Source organism: Anarhichas minor, unplaced genomic scaffold (genome assembly GCF_050575085.1).
Source record: "Anarhichas minor isolate MPS153535 unplaced genomic scaffold, ASM5057508v1 ptg000212l, whole genome shotgun sequence".
Taxonomy (NCBI): domain Eukaryota; kingdom Metazoa; phylum Chordata; class Actinopteri; order Perciformes; family Anarhichadidae; genus Anarhichas; species Anarhichas minor.
The window spans coordinates 30,897-53,100 of record NW_027466658.1 but is presented as its reverse complement, the minus strand read 5'-3'; the positions used below and the strand labels follow the sequence as shown (position 1 = coordinate 53,100).

At 42.0% G+C, this 22,204-nt stretch overlaps 1 protein-coding gene across 1 annotated transcript; it reads left to right on the top strand.

Moving 5' to 3' along the window:
• Positions 1-126: 126 nt before the first annotated feature.
• Positions 127-21,994, top strand: LOC142944346 (lysine-specific demethylase 4A-like; the record flags this gene model as incomplete). Its single annotated transcript, XM_076085625.1, has 15 exons — positions 127-264; positions 1,933-2,165; positions 2,859-3,022; positions 4,810-5,204; positions 5,735-5,831; positions 6,745-6,929; positions 9,799-10,003; positions 10,242-10,318; positions 11,727-11,782; positions 12,905-13,013; positions 14,463-14,651; positions 14,801-14,971; positions 17,085-17,204; positions 18,880-18,972; positions 19,088-21,994. Coding segments are annotated over 15 exons (2,373 nt in total), but the record flags the coding sequence as incomplete, so codon positions are not given.
• Between the last annotated feature and the right edge of the window lie 210 nt (positions 21,995-22,204).

The following is a 22,204-nucleotide window of genomic DNA, read 5'->3' as shown; positions in this document are numbered from 1 at the left end:
TTTGAGAAGGTGACCTTTCATTTACTTTGTGCTGACTTCATGGCATAGCCGCCTTATGTTTCATAATTAATATGGTAAAAAAAACTTCTTTTAGTTTCTTCTTTTAATTCTGTGTTTTGCATCCAGGTCACTCAGGAGGCTGGGCAGTTCGTCGTGACGTTCCCGTTTGGGTACCATGCTGGTTTCAACCACGGCTTCAACTGTGCCGAGTCAACCAACTTCGCCACCCAGCGATGGATTGATTACGGCAAACAGGCCACACTGGTACACAAAAAACAACATCATTCAAACAGCTGTGAATCTTCATCTCGTGACTAATCCCATGCAAAGGCTGCAGCTGCATCTATGTAGAGATGTTCTGCTCCGCAATGTCAAACATGCGAAAGGGATTGTGGTTCATGATGTCACTTTGTTCTGTTAACACTCGTAGCTTGCAGCACTACGTGACGATCACTAGAACAAGACTAGGGCTACTTTCATCAAGCTAAAATAATCCTGTTTATTCACATCCCGCTCATTTTTGTTCAGTTCTTTTGAACGCAGCAGAGACATGATTTATTATTAATGGAGTTATCTTGAATAACAGTGTGCTCTTATTTTGAGTCCACTTGGAAGTGGACCCAGACCCACGGTTTCTGGTGGTCTCAGTTTGGTTTTGTAGTCCGCACCAGCATCGTATTGACAGCTTTCACACCCGCCCAAACGAACTGTACTAACCAGAGAAACCGACCTGAGTTTATTTTAACCACATTTTTAACTGGGAAAGCACCTTTAGTGTTCCAATGACAAATCTTTATTTTGCCGTCAAATGAAATGCCATTTGTTGTGGTTCCATTGGTCTGTTTCAGTTGAGATAATTACGCCAACAGATCACAATGATTTTACAATAACCTGCATGTTCTCATCTAAAACCACAATTATATCATCTCTCTTTGATTATAAGTTATATTTGAAAAGGACGTCATGTATGTAGTTCACAACTAAGCGTCTGGGTCTGTCAATAAGCTGCAATTTAATTAACATTAAAACAAGCTTTGAAGAATCATAAAATCCATCGAGCCCTTCCTGTTGTTGGGCCTATACCAGACTTTGATTGACAGCTTTTACACCAACTTCAATGAACGAATCAAAACAGATTTAGTTTGAACTCGAACCAAACCGAAGATGCAGCGTTCATCAAACGATACGTAAGCCAGTGTTGGGTGGAACATAGAGAAGTCTTATTCTGTCCTTAAAGCCTTACCAGTAGTAAACATTAGTGGACCTCATGAGAGAACATCTCCGTATTCCTATCTTAACGTTCTCTTACTTTATACAAGTGGCCCACGTCAGATTTAGCAATCGCTTCTAATTTCAGATAACTGGGTGTAAATGACTAGCGTAAACATGATGGATGCCACCTGTGCATAAATGAGCATATTTAGCTTCCCAATAATACCATAAAAGGCTCTGCGTCCTGCCCCATATGTCCTATATTGTATCTTTTTAGAGAAAATAAGTTCGAGAAAGTTGGTGAATACAGCAAGTTCTCCTAAATCACTTAAAAACAAATCTGTTGATACGAGTGGTTCGTGCATGAGTCCTTCTCACATAGGTGCAGGAGAGGGAAGCTCAAAGAGGGTCTCCATTCAAAGATATCCATCCTCTGTTTTCACTCAATTTAGTTTTAATCAGATCTTAACATTGCACATGGAAATATTGACCTGATTGTTGCTGAAGGAAAGGTTAGGGACTCGTAACATTCTTAGATCATACTCTTGGAACCACAAATAAAATAAAATTTAAATACAAGCCAAAGAATCTGAATTACTAGAAAGAGTACTATCAGTCCCAACAGTGAAGGCAACTCTTCTCAAAGCCTTGTTTCGTACTGCTCAGACTACCAGGGTTCAAATCTAGACTAAAGTGTCGGATCTGTTCATTCCCTTCCAGTGTTCCTGTCGTCAGGACATGGTGAAGATCTCCATGGACGTGTTTGTACGCAAATTTCAGCCCGACCGCTACAAACTGTGGAAGGCAGGGAAAGACAACGCTCCCATCGACCACTCCAAACCCACACCGGAGGCTGCTGAGTTTCTCAAAGAAGACGAGAGCGAGCCTCCACAAGAGGCTCCCAGTGAAGCTGGATCCGAGGAGCCCATTACTCCTGTCCTGGAGGACAACAGGTCTGGATTTACACTCGCTACCAACACATCTCTTAACACAGTTCATACAAAATGCTTCTTATATAAACATTATATAGATCATAATTAATGTATTCATCACTTTAATGTTGCAGCTTGTAAACGTTTATTTACTTCATATACTGCTGGGCATTTGAATCTGTAATTGAAACGGCAATCCTCATCTATTAGCTGATTAAAAAATCTAAATCTGCAAAGTAACTAGTAACAAATGTTGGATAAATGTAGTGGAGTAAAAAGTACAATATTTTCAAGAAAGTATAGTACAAGTATGTCAACATTTTAGTACAGAACTTGAGTAAATGTTCCAACACATTAGTACTTTTAGTCTGTTGCCAGTACAAGGTGAGTACAGAACAACCCCTATGTAGTACAAGCACTGCACAGGAGTTTAACAGCTCAGCAGCCCATTGTTTGTGACAGTTATCATATTATGATTGTTTCTTTGCTTTTATTGAGGAAGTAACTTATATTGAACCACAGCTGAGCTGATAACGGCACTCTCACTCACCAGTTACCAGCTTCACTGCTAAAAGCTACTGATTGTGTCAGCGACGATGGTGATTCAGTGAAGTCTTTCTGTGTTAAAGATTCATCCGTACATGAACTTCCCTCAGCTTTGTTGCTTTGTGAGTCCTGTCGGGCATGTCTTCACTAATGTCTCCCATGCATCAGTCCAAAGCCTCAGACTGGGACAAAGCGCCAGCTCGAAGCTATTGAAGCCTTCGAAGATGTCAAACCTGAGCTGACGGTGAAGGACACGGAGACGGAAGAGGTGGAGCCAAAGAAGGCCAAGCTGTCACGCAAGGAGTCTCCGACTAAAGTCAAGCCAGACAAAGGTACAGTACAGGTGCGGTTTGGTGTTAAAGGGATAGGTTGGATATTTAGAAGTGGGGTTGTATTGGGTACAAGGTAATACCTCTCCATATTCAGTATTACCTACAATAGATGGAGTTTGGACAAACAGACAGGAGTACCAGCACATCAGCAAAGTAATGTACTGCTCCGCCCCTCCCTGTCCTCTGCCACCACCGAAATACTCATCCATGCCCTCATAACCTCCAGACTCGACTACTGCAACATCATCCTCTACGGTTCTCCCAACAAAATCATCAATAAACTCCAATATGTTCAGAACTCTGCCGCTCGACTGCTCACTTCCACCCGCCGCTATGAACACATCATCCCGGTCCTTCGCGACCTCCACTGGCTCCCGGTCAAATACAGAATAGACTTCAAAATATTACTCACCACCTACAAAGCCCTAAACAACCTGACCCCTCCCTACCTTTCAGACCTCCTCCCCCTCCACGCCCCAACCCATTGCCTCAGGTCCGCCGGTGCAAACACTCTGAAGACCATCAGGACCAAGCACTGGACCTGGGGTGACAGGGCCTTCTCAGCTGCTGCACCTCCCCTCTGGAACGCCCTCCCCATCCACATCTGTGAGGCTCCCTCCCTATCATCATTCAAACAAGCTCTCAAAACCCACCTCTTCAACCTTGCCTTCACCTGCTAAACCCGGCACCCTACCCTCCACTACATGACCCATTCAGCACAGCTTCTCCAGTTCTTTTTTTGTTTTTTTGTTTGTTGTGTTTGTCTCTGCCTTGTAAAGCGTCTTTCGTTATCTTGAAAAGCGCTATAGAAAATTGATTTATTATTATTATTTTAGACTCGGTAGCAGTTTAAATGTACACTATGTTTAGAATATTTTCAGATGGGGAACTGAACAGAAGAGTGAAACTAATCTATACCGTTTCTTGTCAAAGTGTGGTATCTTTGGCACATAGGAGAAGTCTGCAAGAAAGCCCTTTGTTGCTGTAAATCTCCTCAGGTTTATACAGCAAAGCTACTTGATCATGTTTTGGGTTACAATAAACCCTCTCTGGCAGAAAGCCCTGAAGGCAAACTTCTCCCGTGTTTGGCTTTGAAGAGACCATCGATAAGTTTTCCTTTCAGTTCAGTTGCCCGTCAGAAGGGGCTGTGTGACAGCGAGATAAGGCGGTGAAAATATTCTAAATATAGCTTCAACTTAAAATCATTTGATTCTTTTTTTAGGTGTCTAGAATACGTCCACAGCAGTACATTCCTTTGCTGGTACAATTGCCTCTTTTTCCGAAATGGGGGCGTGCCGACTGTCTACCTCATACAACCCTACTTCAAAACACCCAAACTATCTCTGCTTTTGTGTTGTTGGTTCATGAATGTGGGCGTCACTCATCCCATTCCACACACAGTGATTGGTTAAAGCCTTTATGCGCTGTGCAACAGCTCAGAAAAATCAACCTTCTTCTGAAAGAAATTAGCATTCTGTGTGAAAGTATTCATGACAAAAACAGTTCGTAAAATTATAATGACGTGCAAATTCATCACACTAAAAAGTCCAGTTCTCAGTTTTGAAAAACAAGCTTTGAGTAACAAGCTCAGTGTATTGTGATGATGACAGAAGCTTATTATTTAGGGTAGAAGCCTCTTTAGTATGCATGTACAAACATACAGACCTTATTGGTGTATTTATTTGTTTCATAGGCTGTAACGAGCAAACGTCCTGCAATGGTCCGGGACAATCTGGTGGTATCAGTCGTTGCAATAATGTTCATCATTACCGAATTTATTCTTTCAGACACAGTGAAGGTCAAGACTGAGCCTAAGAAGGACAAAGACACCAAGCCTCAGACTAAATCTCAGTCCAAAGCCAGCGCTAAGAAAACTTCAAACAGACAAAGTGCGTCAAAAAAAGAGAAGAACGGCGTGTCGGCTGCAGACGCGTGTCCTCCAGAGCCCGTTGAGAGCCGGGCGGGGGCCCCGTGCTCCCAGGAGGAGGAGCCTCGGCTGGGCAGCAGCTGCAGCCCGGCGCAAAAGCTGTTCCAGAGGACGCTGAGCCCGGCGGACGTCCTGCACGTTCACAGCTACGCTAAAGGAGACTACGGAGAGGGAGAAGCCCCGCCCAAGGAAGACAAGAAGAGCGAGGACAGTGACGATGAGACGGAGAAAGACAACAGACATGTTCGCAAAGCAGTGAGTGGACACAGGCATTACACACACTTCAATGCTCTTCTTCACATGTTAATGGACCATAACAGTGTTTTTTTCCATGTTTTAGCCTCTCAACTATTAGTTGTGTACACTATTGTTAACATTTTTACAACCATTGATTCAGTAGATTTCATATTTTATAAAGCTATAAATGTAAAAGCTAAACCTTGGTTTATCTTTTGGCTTGGCTCAGATGCCAGTAAGAAGCATTACTCTGATAAGCAATCCAAAAAGGAAACAGTTAAGCAAACACGGTGGATTTGTTGTTTGTTGCATTTAAAGGAGGACTCTCACCAGCCAACTCTTAGCTCAAATGACGGCACATCCTTGAACACAACAAGAGTTATTTTAATCGTCCTTTCTGCATCACAACACTGCATAAACAAGACAATATTCACTGTATGGTGCCAGATTTAGGTATGTAAGCAAGGGGAAAGGATTATCTGTCAGTACGGTCTTTTGGAAAGATTGTCACGCCTGGACTCTGACGGTAACAACAGTCTCTCCAGCAGGTAGCAGAAGAAGTGGCAGGAGATGGAGAGCCAGAGAGTGATCTAGGACAGCTGCCAGGCCACCATCCGCTCATCAAGGACGGCATGAGTGATGAAGGTCTGTCGCATCAACTACAGCAACTAGACTGCCTCACCATCACACTTAATATTGGATGAATATGAATGCCCAGTTATAGAAAGGGGCTTTAGGTCTCTGACGCTAGTAGTTATTTGATCTGAATCGGTGGTTGCTTCAGTCTCGCTGTCCGTCATTTTGACACAGTGTCGTACAAATTCCATTATAATCGATTACTACCTGTCGTCTATTTCGGATAGTAATGATAAGACAGGTGGAGTCTGTAATTCTAATACTATACTCTTTTTGTCAAATTCAGTGAATATCTTCTCACAGTCAATGAAAACGATGCCTGTGGTCATACACATCCCTCGATCTGTAAATAGGGAAAAAACCAAAGTGGCTCCAACTGAGCCCCAGTGCTGTACCGAATGTCATTGTTTACATTTGAAGCTTTACAATGAAGCTTTGAATGTCTGTGTGCGATTCGTCCTCTTTTGACCGCAGCGAAAATGTTGGTTTTGAAAGAATAAACGCCAACAAATGTGGATTGAAGCAGAATATTGCGTTAGATAAAAACACTTAGTACAATTTTCAAATGATTACATCTATCTTTTTAAAATATATTTTGACTTTGTGACAGGACAGAATCCAATACAGATACAAGGACACGGTGGAGGCGATCGCTCTGTCGGTTTGTTTTTTAAATAATTAACTTACAGAACGAGTTTATAGATTATGTATTTATAAGGGCATGGAGAGAGAATATGAGCAGACACCGACCATGCGGTCACCTTTTGTTCCGCCAGCAGAGGCCGCTATGGACAGCCTTTAGATTTTTCCTTCATTGAAAAAAATAAAATAAAATCCTTCAATAACGGAAAATATTTGGTCAACAAGACCTCTGATCTCAACACGTATGCTAACTTTGCTGTTGTGCTTGTTTGTCCCTCAGAGGCTCCGGAGGAGGCCCCCCCAGTGGAGGAGGGTGGTCTGGAAGGGGAGAGCTGGGCTAAACCTCTGGCTCACCTGTGGCAGAGCAGACCTCCCAACCTAAAGAAAGAGAGGCTGTACAACCAGCGCATGGGATCCAAAGCTCCATATTGCTCCATCTGTACGCTGTTCCACACATACCAGCAGGTAATGGGTACCAGAGCAGACCCTCGCACTCACATACCAACATATAGACCAGGGGTGGGCAAACTTTTTGGCTCGGGGGCCACATTGAGTTTTAAAATTTGACAGAAGGGCCGGGCCAGTAACAGATGACTGGAGAGTGTTTGTGTGAACTAATATAAATTACAAGTAAAAGTCATGACCTAAAAAATAAAGGAAATTTACAATTAATCTCAGTGGGAACAGTGTTGTTAGTCACCCTTTTTTGCCAGTGCATCAACATTTGATGTCAGTTTGGTTGTGTCAATTCTCAGAACAGATCTAATGTTTTCATCAGTTAAAGACTGTGGTCTTTAGAGCAATTTGCTTCTTTAAAGTGATCATACAGATATTTGACTTTCACAATGAACATTATCCGAGCTCTGCTCTGTAATGTCTTTCCTTGTCTCTCCCTCCTGTGTCACGGTGTGGGTACATCTCACTGCAGTCAGTAAACGTATCAGAATACCCTTATTTTATTGGCTAAACTGCATCACGTGACGTGATTTACAACGCATTGGTCGGTGTTTTTCCTGCACCGCTGAACAAGTGCCGTACATGCTGGAAAGGAGCGTGAATAACTCCGCTGCATAAAGCAAAGGCCCGCGACCCACTGAAAACGGGTCCGCGACGAACCACCAGTTGAGAATCACTGGTCTACAGGATCGTGACGAGCGGTGAACAGCTGTTTGTGTGGCGTGTCTTCCGTCTCTTCCTGTTTCCTTCACCTACATTCCCCTGGGTCCTAAGCCCCTCCCCCACACATATTACACGGTAAATCAGCGTTGTATATGTGTCAAACTCTATCGGTGCATCTCCGGTCTGTCTTTGTTCATCCTGCATCGCTATGTTCTGTTCTTTAATGTAACGTAGCTGGAGCGATGGAGCCTCTCCCAGCTGTTAGCAGACTGTTGTGCTAGCAAGCAGGCTCGCTCGCGAGCTGTACCCAGCATGCAGTTCTGCGGTGAAATTTTATAAATGTACAATTATTAGTGTTACAAATTGTTTATGTGTCACAGACTGTTGTGTGCTGTTGTGTTTTTCTCTGTTAAAGAGCGTTAGTTGTGGGTTGTTAATTGTTGTGTTATAAAGTTATGACCATGACTCGGGTTCCCTCTCAATACATATAAGAGAACTAGCGCTGACCGCAGCGCTTTAAGCGGCGAACAATATATTTAGCTGCCTGTTGAAAGCAGACAGCAGTTGTTTCGGCTATGCACCGGTATGATGTTGTGTGAAGAATTCATATTATATGGGAAATGTAAACCGGTATACTGCCCAGCCCTAGTCTTTATTATAGTTTGGACAATTTTGTTCCAATATTTGACGGGCCGGATTAAAAAGCCCAACAGGCCGCATATGGCCCCGGGCCGTAGTTTGCCCATGCCTGATATAGACCATACGCTACAGACAGAGCAGCAGGTGTCAAGGAGAGAAAACCCTGAACACATCGTCACGGTTATCTCGGTTTGTGAGGGAAACTATACGTTTTCAACCCGAAAAAAGCCGACAGTACCAACTAGAAGTGTGAAACTTGAAACCTTTAGTAGGCAATGTGGATCTGAAGAAAGAGACAACCCAGTTACATAATGGGAAACACAAGATGCAGTTTTTTACAGCTTGACCCACATTAGGGACAAAGAGTAAATTGGCCACTGACAACTTTATGGAGGTACAATACTAAATACTAGAAGGTACTTTCAGCTTTTGTGTCCACTGCGATCAGTTAGTGAGCGGCGTTCTTGGTGTTGGCAGCAGCCGTGTTTTGGTATTGATGTGCCTACAAATATTGAATTCATTCCATCATATTAATGTTAGACTGGGTTGGGACATTTACTCCATGAGGCCTTGCCCCCCCCCCTATTGTGATGAAATCATATATTGAGATAATTACGTCGTCTAACTTGATAATAACAAGAATTTACTCACTCTCAGGAAATCTGATTATTTTGCACTGGAGTTCTTAATTAAATGAGAAAATACTGATATTTAATTAACACTAGAGTGTACAAGCCCATGTGGTTATTTCATATAAACAATTTATTTATTGAATTGCCAAAAAACATGCTGAATCGTGACATACAGCATCAGAAATACACGAGGGCAAAGGGCAAAACTGCCCCTAAGAAATATCATTTTGCCCCTGATATCACTAGGAGAGGGGTAAAAAATGCCCCCGAACTTTCTAAACGAATAAATTAATGGAGCGCTTCTTAATCAGACCTGTGACTGCGAGACTGCGGTCAACTCAGCAGACACTTAAATTTTAGTGCACCTATATGCTGAAATTCACGGTAAACTCATTCAAACGGCGCAGATCGGGAGCGAGCGAAGGACTTCGAAAGTTACCGGAAAGATTAACGTGAGACAACATCCGGTTTCTTCAGACGAACATCCGGTTTTCAGAATAAGATGCCAACAAAGTATACATATTGCATAATGGAAATTAGATTAAATTAATTATTTTTAAGGTGCAATATGAAAATGTTTTTCTCAAAAATTCTCAGAGAAAATCAGTTAGTAGACCTTGAGCTGAGATTGTCAACTGTGGTTTCCAAGATCAACATGTAGGTAACTAAAGCTGTCGGATAAATGCAGTGCAGTAAAAAGTACAGTATGTCCCTCTTAGATGTAGAGGAGTAGAAGTATAAAGTAGCAGGAAACAAATACAATTTTGACATCCTTGTACTGTACTTAAGTACTGTATTTCTAAGTACAGTACTTGAGTAAATGAACGTAGCTGCATTCCACCAAAAGAGAAGGTGGTGCGATCAAACTTATGTACCAATCAGAGAATTGGTAACACCCGTAGAGAAGTTATACTGAAGTGTCTGCATGCTTTGTCTGCCGTCAGACTGAATGTGCGAGCGGCGTAGACGGTCCCGTCATGGTGGGCAGTGGGCGGATGCGGACCAAGCCTCTGATACCGGAGATGTGTTTCACCACCACCACAGAGGAGGACTCTGAGTGTGAGGAGCAGCCCGTCACGCCTCACCTGGAGGAAGACGGAACCAGCCTCCTCATCAGCTGCTCTCGGTGCAGCATCCGGGTTCACACCAGTCAGTACACACACACACATGAACATGTCTCATGTTCAGAGTTTTCATTCCCTAACGTTTTTATAAGTCATCGTGACAGAAATGTGCTACTATAGAATTAGACGGCAGATCTTTGCCATAACACAACCACTTAAAGCTGCATTGACTCGACTAACATACCTTCATAATGACACAACAGTGATTCTCTGAGCTGCCGCACCAGTGTGTCAGGCTGTGTCTCTGTGTTTGTGTATTCCAGGCTGTTACGGTGTGGATCCTGCCAGTGTGAGCAAGGAGTGGAAATGTGCGCGCTGCAAGTCCAACGCCATGACTGAGGTCAGTGACCACTGGACGCGCTGCGGCGTCGTTTAGTCTGAGCCCTTTTGGAAGTTAAAGTGTCTCAGGCTTAAAGTAGTTATTTCTAATGGCTCACAACCATTAGGGTTCATCGTACATTGTTTTGTTCTTCACAAATCAAATTTTCCAAAATTCTGTATACATTTTTTTTCTCATCAAAGCTCAATCTGGTTTCATCATTAATGTTGTTATTTTTTTATTTGCTCAGTCAGAAATCTACTTACCCAAAGACACATTAGACTTGCCCCTCTACAATATTTATTAGCGGTTATCAAAATAACAACAAAGAATGAAGTTAATTGTCATGTGTAGTCGTTATTTATGTAAATGAATCTGGAGTTTCACCAACGTCCTCTAATGCCACCCAACTAAACTCCTGTTTCCAGGATAATTGAAATACTCACTTGCGCTTCAGCTCGTAAACTTTGTTTTTACCGGCTGCTGTTTTCTCCCAAATCCCCGATCGGCACTTTGCATGTTCATCTCTCAACAGAGATGGGCTCCTGAGCCACTTCCATTATCAGCTTCAGAAATGACTAGATGTCTTTGCTAGATTTACGAACCCAACGTGGTTGAGCCTGCATTGTTTGCTCATGCACTTCATTTCCCCCACTTTTAAACCTGGTAAGTAGTGTAGGTGTAGTTTTAGTGTGATTTATTTTTCTGTGATAGCACCACGTGTCATGTACTCCTGGTGAGCCTTTCTACGGTGAAGGTTCATCCTGAATGTAAACGAGTCGACTAAAGCTTAGTCTGTACTCGCCGTAGTGAAGCTGGCGCGAGGCGCATGCCAGATAATGACGTCGTCACCTCAAAATTGTTGTAACTTGATGCGCACGCGATCACAAGATTGTTACAAATAGTTCACTGATAAAAGCACTATTTACATATCTAGGGATTATACAAAGAAGGCCAAGAGGCTTTAAAATGCTTCAGAAACAGGAGGTCTTAAATATCTACATGTCAGTAAATATTTTGCAGCCAAATCAAATAGTTTACAGGATATTAAACCTGTTTCTTTATCATGCATGCAATACTTCTTTACAGTGCTTGTATACAGGTAATAAAGTAGTCCATGAATATGAGATATGAGTTTACAGATAATTACGATCCCTCCTCGTCATAGTGGATGTTGGTTCATGGCGTTTACAGTCTACGGGCATATCTATGAGTGACACTCGTAGTCTTTTTGATTCTTCACAGTTCATTTTGTTTTTTTGCCCTCTGGCGTTTCGAAGAATAATGCAGCTGATGAGCAGCCTGATGCTGCAGTGAGCAGTCTGCAGTCTGTATACTTGAGAACTGAGGTGTCTCTGCTCAAACCCAGACGCTCACATGTACAGTTAGTTTCTTTAGACAGTTGATTGATGACATGTTCTATTTGCAGAATTGCTGTTTGTGTTCACTGAGAGGTGGAGCCTTGCAGAAAGCCAACAACAACAAGTAAGTTGTTCCAGAGTCATCAGGCACATCTACTGCACGTTTGATGCCGTGTTTGACGTGTTGTTGTCAGGAACAACAACACGTGTCACTTGCTAATCGGTCCATACATCCTGACTGATCGGTACCTGTGGGTAAAACCCTCGTGCACCCACTTGTTATGCATCCGTGCTGGCGATAGCCGTGGCTGTAGGCACAATGTTTGGGGTTGTCCGTACTTACATTTTTACAGTCAAGGTCACTGTGACCTCACGTCCGTCCCATTCTCGTGAACTTGACATCTCAGGAACTCCTGCGGGGAATATCTTCATATTTGGCATAAAAATCCACCCAGACCCAAAGAATGAACTGATTAGAATTTGGTGGTCAAAGGTCACTGTGACCTCATAAAACATTTTTAGCCATAACTCAAGAATTGATATGATAATTATCACGATTTTACACAAATGTCTAAAAGCATAAAATGATGAAGCAGAGACATGTTGGACATTGCAACATGACTGCTAGGTGGAGGCTACAACCGCGAGGCAGTAATTAGTTTTTTACCTGATAATGCTACATTGTGAACTAGAGCTAGTTAACGTTAGCTGTTAGCAACCAGTGAGCAGCACAGTCCTCCAATTACATTGATGAGATCAAGCTCTATTCAGTGAAAATGAGTATTGGGTGAAGGTAGATTATAACGTTATCATGATGTGTTCAAATGTAATCTTGAAAGATGTCGTGTTGGTGAGAAACTTGAATAAATCCAGTTGTTTGATGGAGATGTTTTCACAGTAAAATAGATGTTAGAGATGAACTATGACCTGTTAAGCTTCCTAACACTAGCTCATTAAAACTACCAATGACACAATTTAATTTATCAATTAAAGTACAATCTTTTATTTCCTAATCATTTGAATCGTGTGTTTGTATGCAAATCACCACTTTATATGACAACATCAAATATGAGTAAAACACAAACGGTACACTCATGATACCACACAACAGAAGACCCAGCAGCACACACTACATGTTACATGTCAAATCCATGCACATAGGAGATGTGTGCTTTAGCAAATTAACAGAATAGGCTGCTTACTGCTCGATGAAGTTGCGTTATTAACACTTGTGTGTGTGTTGCAGGTGGGTACATGTGCTGTGTGCAGTGGCTGTGCTGGAGGCCCGCTTTGTCAACATCACTGAAAGAAGTCCTGTGGATTTAAGTGGAATCCCTTTGCAGAGATTTAAACTGGTGAGTTCAAATTACAGTCACCCTTTAATGGATAAGCTTCGTTACGTTCTCCTTTGGAAGCTGTTTTTCAAATAGTGACTGAGGCTCAAACAATAGCCAGCATGAACACAAACAAAGGCTGATTGCTACTAAAGGCAAGGGGGAGTAAAGCCACCTGTTCACAGTAGATTTAAGATAGTCCATGTTCCACAGCACTCATTCCATCTGTACTACAAGTCAAGTCTCTCTTTAACAGAAATCCACTTTTTCTTGACTAATAGAGATGAACGGCCGACAAAGAACATGTGGCCTTTTGGAGCTGCTGGAATGCTTTTAATGTGAAACATCTGAGCAGGAAGTGTTGAGTTTTACTGTAGCTTAAGAGGATAGTTCAACCAAAAACAATACAAATTGTTTATAGAACTCACTTCCCCAAACTCTCTAAAGTCCCAGAAAGAGGTTCCTATCTAATGTGAATAACAAGAGTGGAGCACCCGAAAAACACTGAACACAAGTCTTTCCACTAAACTTTTGCCAAACAAAGCGTTTTCTGGATTATCCTCATGTGAAGAAATTTTTGTGTGCATGCTTTTTATAACTTTTTTTGCTGTCGGACTCTGTTTACGTCTGTTTGCACTGATATGCTTAAATTTTCGGGTGCCCGCTCCCCCCCCCCCCCCCCCCCCCCCATTTCTGGAAGCATAGAGAGGTTAGGGACGTGAGTACTACATACAGTTTATATTGTTTTTCATCAACATGGCATGGTGTTGTTTTATCTGGAGAAAAAAGAAGCTGCTACCTGAATGTTTTGTACACATTTGCTAATAAGAAAGAGACAGTAAAGAGGTGAGAGATTCCTTAGAGTCAAGGATTTTCACAATATGTTGCCAATTCAGGACAAGCACTGGTGTCCACATTCCCACACTCTTCATTTTCACGCATATTGGAGCAAAACACTGTAGGCTTTTGTTAAAAGAGAGCAGCATGCCGAGGTGAACAAAGCACAGTACAGTACAGTCCGTAGTATCAGAATAGGAGTAGAATGGACATTCCCATTCAAATCTACGTAGCAGGAGTGGAGGGCAATTTTAAGTGTACCGTTGCCTGGCAAAGAGCGTAGCAGGCTACTTCCATAGAAACCCTCTAATATAAGCTTGTTTCTGGTTCCTTCTGCAGGTGAGGTAAATAAAGGCCTCATTTACAGTATATCTATTCCCCAAACTGTGGTCCTCCTTGTAGTGCTGTAGCCCACAGAACTACAATGAGGACAGACTGGAAACAAGGGAATATCCAGCCATCTGTGCTGGAGAAATCCTGAAGGGCATTTGATCTAACAGGATGTGAAGCCATGACGTGTAAAGGCTTCAGCAAGGCTTCAGCCTTGTGTGTGTTCACTCCACTCACTCTTGAGTCATTTCCCATCCGCTGCACTTTCCTGAGCCTTGGCTCCTGTGTTTGAATCCGTGACAGAAATGTTACTACTGTAAGAAGAGGATGAAGAAGGCGTCCGGCTGCTGCGTGCAGTGCTCCCACGGCCGCTGTCCCACCGCCTACCACCCCACCTGTGCCCAGGCTGCCGGTGTACTCATGCAGCCTGACGAATGGCCCTTTGTGGTGCATGTCACCTGCTGTCGACACAAAGGCCCCACTCAGATTGAGGTAAGGAGCTTCTGGGGCTCTGACGTACTGTGAACTAGAGATGCACTTTTTTCACTGCCAGTACTGCAGTGCTGTTACATTAAAGCGCACCAGGAACTACTGCAGTTAGTAAGTCATAAAGACGTGATTTCCTGACTCTCCTCTGACAGCGCAATAAAGCAGCCATGCACGAGCTGACTGTGGGACAGAAGGTCATATGCAAGCACAAGAACGGCCGCTACTACCAGTGTGACGTGGTGCAGCTGTCTAAAGAGACGTTCTACGAGGTCAACTTTGATGACGGTTCCTTCAGCGACAATCTCTTCCCTGAAGACATCGTGGTAGGTTTCGCTAGCTTATCTTTATCTGGTCATTTAAAAGAAAACTCCCAAAAACGTTAAAAACAACACACAGCTAGTAAAAATGTGTCATTTTCCTTTAAAGTACCTCATATTGTGTCTTTTGGTAAATGTGGACCTACTTTAGCCGTGTTTCCATCCATTTATTTTTACATCATTTTGAAGTATCGCATTAGAAGCTGTATGGATATGCCAAAATTCAATAAACTCCCTCAGTTAAGCAAGAAAGGTTTTCACTCCCTTTTGAGGTGTTTTTTTCAACTTGACCCACCACAGTTTGTTACACAGAACCATCTAAGAAGCCATCATTGAAATCTGTTAGAAAAGGGCAGACACTTTGAAAAAACCTTTTGAAATTTGATGAACCATCTGTCAAACACCTTCTCTGTGGAGGAAATCCTTCGGTGTCGTTCTTTGCTCTTCTTTCAATGAAGAAATACTATCTAGTTCTGATAGAACTGATGCTATTGCAGTAGCTACACTAACCTCCATTGGCGGCACTGTCGTTTTCAACAAACACACACACATAAGCCACGCCCATAGCTGCCAGTAGCTCCTCCTTCTGTTGTTGAAAAAAGGTTTGGATTATGGAAACTCATTTTAAGTTCTGACACAGCAAGCATTTCACTCACATGACCTATCAGCTGTTTCTGCTGTCGGCGTCTTCCTCAATATTTCCAGAACGTAACATAATAATGTCTCTGGACAACATGGCCAATACTAGCTGATATGACAGAACAATTCAAACTTGCCCAATTGAGACAAATTCCCGAAGACCTCTCCATTTTTCCCTTATAGACGGTTAGATGGGCAAGACGACTTGTTTTGTTTTTCTAGTTCCCAACTTCTACTTCTATTGACAGATAGATACATAGATATATACTTTATTCATCCCCAGAATAAATAAAAATATTAAGTATTAGAAAATGCACAATATATACACTAAAATAACAGAGTAGGACATATTAAATATAAGAATAATTGCTGAATATTGCTGTTTACTGGCGGATTCAGCCACACGTAGCCTGTAGCGTCAACTTGCTAAGCTGTGCTGTAGCCAAGACATCCATCCAAAACAGTCGATGGAAATGCGTAGTTTTTTTTTTTCATTTCAAAAGTTTGCTTCAAATTGATTAATTGAATGAAAACACGGCTTATGATATACAGTTGTGTTCAAAATAATAGCAGTGTTTGAAAAATCCATATAATAGCTTTTATTCCCATACACTGCAATGTATTGGGAACACTGCACATTCTATTCCAAATCAAAACATGAAGAAAAATGTGTCAAATTTGTTATTACTTTACAGAAAGTGAAGAAAAATGAATATTAGGCTGTTCAAATAAATCTTTACAAACTCAAACATTTACTGTATAAACTGAAAACTAAAGTGAAGATTTATCTTTCCTGTGAATCACTGAACTAATATTTAGTTGTATAACCACTTTCTGAGAACTGCTTCACATCTGTGTTGCATGGAGTCGACCAACTTCTGGCGCCTGTGAACAGGTATTCCAGCCCAGGACGATTGGACTACATTCCACAATTCCTCTGCATTTCTTGGTTTTTCCCTCAGAAACAGCATTTTTGATGTCAGCCCACACGTTTTCTATTGGATTGAGGTTCGGGGATTGGGCTGGCCACTCCATAACGTTAATCTTGTTGGTCTGGAACCAAGATGCTGCTGGCTTACTGGTGTGTTTGGGGTCGTTGTCTTGTTGAAACACCCATTTCAATGGCATTGCCTCTTCGGCATGAGGCAACATGACCTCTTCAAGTATTTTGATGTATTCAAACTAACCCATGATCCCTGGTATGCGATAAATAGGCCAGACACCATAGTATGAGAAACATCCCCATGTCATGATGCTTGCGCCACCATGCTTCACTGTCTTCACAGTGTACTGTGGCTTGAATTCAGTGTTTGGGGGTCTTCTGACAAACTGTCTGCGGCCCCTAGATCGTCATTTAAGTGAAATGATTTGTGTCCTCGTGATTATTTCAATCTATTATGATGATCTACTCGTGTCAAGATGCATACAACTGTCCCTTTGTTCAGTCAGAACTCTGCAATGTGTGTGTTTTGTCCTTTAGAGCCGTGACTGTGCTCAGCTCGGACCGCCACCTCAGGGTGATGTGGTTCAGGTGCGATGGACAGACGGCCTGGTGTATGGGGCCAAATTTGTGGCAGCACATGCCATCCACATGTATCTGGTAAGTGTGTGTGTGTGTGTACTAACTTACACACACCAGCCTCTACACTTCTATCCTCTCTATGCTCTGCAGGTTTCACAGACGGTTTGTTCACACAGCATTCACAGCATGGCTTATAGAACAGTGTTTTCTGATTTATGGAGTGATACAAAGAGATCCAAAATCCCCTCTGTAAAAAAACCTTTGACTGTAATATGTCAACAAAATGAAAGAAGAACTTTGAACCTGGCTTCATCTAATGTTCATATTTCTGTTCTGGAAATGTTCAAAAATGAGCTCATATTTAATGATGCCTCATTTACTGTACATATTTGAACAGTAATTAACTGGAGGTTTCATCATCCGTTTGATATTTTGGCTATTTCTACAGCGATTGGTCGATAGGTGAGGGGTCTCTGTTCGTGAACGTGAAATAAAATATGCATTACAAAACAGGAGGTCAAGGAACACAGGCAGATCTTTGTGCTTTAATTGCTATGGGGAGAAACTACAGATGAATAGGGTAAAAAATTCTCTTAAGTCCCTTTCACACATGCAGCCCATTCCCGAAATGTTCCTGAACATTTCGGGAATGGGCTGCATGTGTGAAAGGGAGCAGGGAGAGGTATTCATGGTAATCTGCTCCTACAGTTTCCCACCTAAAGACCTCTGAACACTTGAGGGGAAACGGCGGTATGGCTGAGTTGTTAACAGTAATGTTGCAGGGACAAGAACGTAAAGAGGTTACATCTATCGCTTTCACATGGAGCGAGCGAACCAATCCGCTGATGATGTTGGGTCGGTGAAGGTTGATTACATACGCACAGTATATACAACAGTCAGTTACGTTTGGGGGGAGGAATGCAATTTTATTTCAATCCTCATAAATTATGTTAAAGAAGCAAGTCCTTTTTCGGGCTTTGTGATACTCAAAAAAATGTATCCACCGTATTACAGCAGCAACAGTAGCGAAGCAGTAGGCTACAGCGGATGCTAGGATGTAAGCGCAGGTTTGTGATTGGCCAGTGAGCTCAGTCCTGGAACATGCACACAGTGCACTTTTGTTCATTTAGTACATTATGGTCCATTTAGAGTCAAACAGACCATAAAGCAGGGGATGCTTTAGGGCGGGCTTACTCTGATTGACAGGTCGCTATCTCTACCAGAGACGTATACAGCGTCTCTACATCACTCCTCCACATTCCAAATATGGTAACTTCTGTTCATTGGTTGCAAAAAAAACCAACATGGCGTCGGCCGTAATGCAATATGGTGATGGTAAAAACGCCAAACTCGAGGCTTCATAACATCAGTCCACAAACCAATGGGTGGGGTCACGATGACTACGTCCACTTTTTATATGCAGTCTATGGTAGAGACAGACAGACAGGACCTCATTGACAGCCCACCGATGCAGCTGGGATGCACTGGGATTTGTCCCAGTATGCCAGATGGCCAGGACACCACTGCTTTGCCCCATCTTCTTCTTCTGTTGAGTTTTATGGCATTCGACATTCACGAGTGCTGCATTACCACCATCTGCTTGACTGTCCCTTGCCCGCATCTATTCCAGCATTGCTACGTCATGTGGGGAAAGGCGCATGACTGAAATGAAAGATTTTCACGGCAATTTCATTTAAGGGACTATGTGTGAAATAATCCTGACATTATTGTTTGCTGCGTTTTATGAGTGCAGGTGGAATTCGAGGATGGGTCGCAGCTAACGGCCAAGAGAGACGACGTCTACTCTCTGGATGAGGAACTCCCCAAGAGAGTCAAATCCAGACTGGTAAGTGCCACCCAAACCTCACACATGGACTCTTCAAATCCTGTGTTCAGTGAACAAAGAATGAGCTGGAACATAAAATGTGTGACACCATGCGGTCTTGTGTTTGTCTCTGCAGTCTAAAGCGTCAGACATGAGATTTGACGGAATCTTTGAAGAGAAGGAGATCATCAAGCAGTCAAAGAGGCAGAGAGTGATCAACTCGCGCTACAGGGGGGACTACATAGAGCCTGTGATTTACAGAACCATCATGGAGTAGCCATCGCTCCCTGTCCGCTCTCTCACACACACACACACACACACACACACACACACACACACACACACACACACCACCAGCACTGACAGAATGAACTGTGCTCACTGTTACCTTAACATAGCAGCTAGCCACTGAGAGAGTGTAGCTCCAGATGACTTCCTTCAGGACCCGCTTTGGACTGTTCTCCTTTTTTTCTTCTTCTTCTCATTCATCCATCTTTGTTAATTCAAACAAGAGTTTTGATTTGGTTTGTCTGCGATCAAAGAAACAGCAGGATTTGTCATTTCAGTTTTCTTTCCATAGGATTGCATACACAGTGCAGTAGGCTGAGGTCCAACCCCGGCAGGACACAGAAGTAGGAAGCAATACAAAGAATGGCATTTGTTCAACAAAGTAGCATTTTGATTTTAATGTTAAATGAATTGCTCCTAAGTAAACATTTCAATTACCACATACTTATTTAAGTTTAAAGAGAACATCTGCCATTAGTGGCTATGATACGGAGCCTGACGGGTATCAATGGTGGTTCTGATTTATTTAAGTAAAATTACTAAAGTTGTGCCTTCACATGGCTGAATAAATTAACATTCTAATTGCAATTATTCCTTGATTCCTCTTTTTTGCTTGGAAAAGAAAAAGATTAAAACAATACATGTTTATTCATTTTCTTTTTATTTGACTTAACTGATTAATTGACTCACCATTCAGCTCTAAAGAAGTTACCCTGATACCCGCCACGCTCTGTATTCTGAGGAGGCTCCATCTGCCATGCTAATTTGATGAAACAACTTTATTTATGCATATGCACCATGTGATCATTTTAAATAATTAAGTCCTTAAAGCTAAATATTAAAGACAAGGCCACAATATTACAGAATAATGCAGGACCCTAAATGTGTAGTACTATATTGGTGGATTACTATTAGCTCGCTAGGCTAAATTGGCTACACACTGTCTTTTGCTCTGTCTACTCCATTAGAATAGAATCGGAGTAGAACAGACATTCCCATTCAAATCAATGTAGCAGGATGGTCAGAGCAGCAGTCATCAACGTCCGCATCAACTAAACCCACTTATTGCATGCAAGTGGTGGACTCACTGAGGTGAGGTTTTGCAGTAACGACTAAGACGAGCAGTGGAGTAGTAACTTTACAAAAATCAATAAGTAATATTTAACAACTTAATGCTTCATCCACACTCTCCTGTCACAGCATAGGAAAACACAATGCTATCAACAGATAAGTGTAGCATTAAAGTATGATGGAATTAGCTAGTCAGCTAACTAGCGGACGGCTGTCGAGTCAGCTTGTTTGGTAGTTCCACCACTGGTTACAGAAAATGAGCAGAACAGCGGATTGGTGGGCAGCGACAGCTCTGGGTCTTCAGGGTCCCTCCACCTCACTGCCCGTCTCTTTCTGGAGAAAGACAAGCTAACTAGCTAACTAGCCAGCCATCCGTGTCCGGAGCTGCGTCCGCTCTCTTCCCGGAAAACTGCGACAACACTCTACAGCCTCACTGGCGTGTTGTCACCATAATAACTAACACAAATCGCCATTTTCTTTTATAGTAATCGAATAACCATGGAAAACAGTACAATGTCCATTTTAATCCAATTCTATTTCTAGGGTCTGCTCCCAATGGATATTGATTATCTACTTGAAACACAATGAAAGACTTGGATGATCCACATAGTCAGAGCAAGACCTTTCTTTACATAGGAACAGTCCTATTTTAGACATACTGAGCTCCAGAGCAGAATGCTGCAGACTTTACGTTAATTTAAAAGTTTTTTACTGAATAGTTTTGTTGTTTGAAAGAATCCCCCTACAACTTCTCACACCTGCGAGTAGAAACATTTACCGCAGCATTCCGGACGACATGATTGTGACAAATGGATACAAAAAATATGAATAATATATGGATGGAATATTTCTTTAAGTAGGAGCAATGCCATTTAATCCACTGATGCCTCCTCTTTAACTATAACAATGATCTGCATTCCTTTACATTTCATTTAGTAGAGCTTGTTTTTACCAGCCTATTGATTAAGGTGCTTTGAGAAGTCCACCCCTGCATTACACAACACTGTGGACGTTGATGTATATGTCTATTTTTTCTACAGTATATAGACAAATTTTAAAGAACCCATTCAGATTTTGTATGCGCTTTGTCCACCCAATTGAACACTCTCCTACTGAAAGTTGTGCATCGCACTTTTATTTAAGTCCAGTTTTTGAGGACGTATAAATATTTTATTTTTTTGCTGCCATTGCTTATTTGTAAAAGAAAAAAAAACGTTTTCGAATGTTGATTGTAAGTTTATAAAATGTCTTACGGATTGCGCTCCCCTCAAGCTCATTGGTAACATTGCACTAGTTACCGGGACATGGTGGCCTTCGGATGTCATCATTTACCTGTGAACTCGTTCTTGTTGCGACGGCAGACAGAGGAACAGTTATCCGCTGCCTGCTTCCATCAGTCCAGTGGAGAATACATTTATTTTATTCATAGAGTATCAACAGAGTTGTACATGGGGCGGGGGGATTTTCTATTCTATTTTATTGAGTTGTTTTGTAAAACATGTTCTATGTGTATCTTTCACAGAAACCTGTGAAGTGTAAATGTCATGTAGTCTATTTTAAGATGTTTCCCGTTGACCCAGGAGAGGAGCTGTCTGTTCTCGTTGTCTCCTCCTGAAGAGAAAGAACTGAAGCTATTTGTAAAATGAATTTGTTCGTTTCAGTAAAGAAATTTGCTTCAGTGCTATTTGCTTGTCTTCATTCTGAATTTCTTTTGATTTTGGCACAATTGTCAACTTGGTCTCAATTGTGAACATATTAGAATTTCAAAAGTGTCAAAAGTCACTGTGACCTAAAAACACATCTATGGCCATAACTGAAGAACATACAGCGGGTAAAATAAGTATTTAACTCAGTAAATGTATTTCTAAAGGTGCTATTGACATAGCAAGCTAAT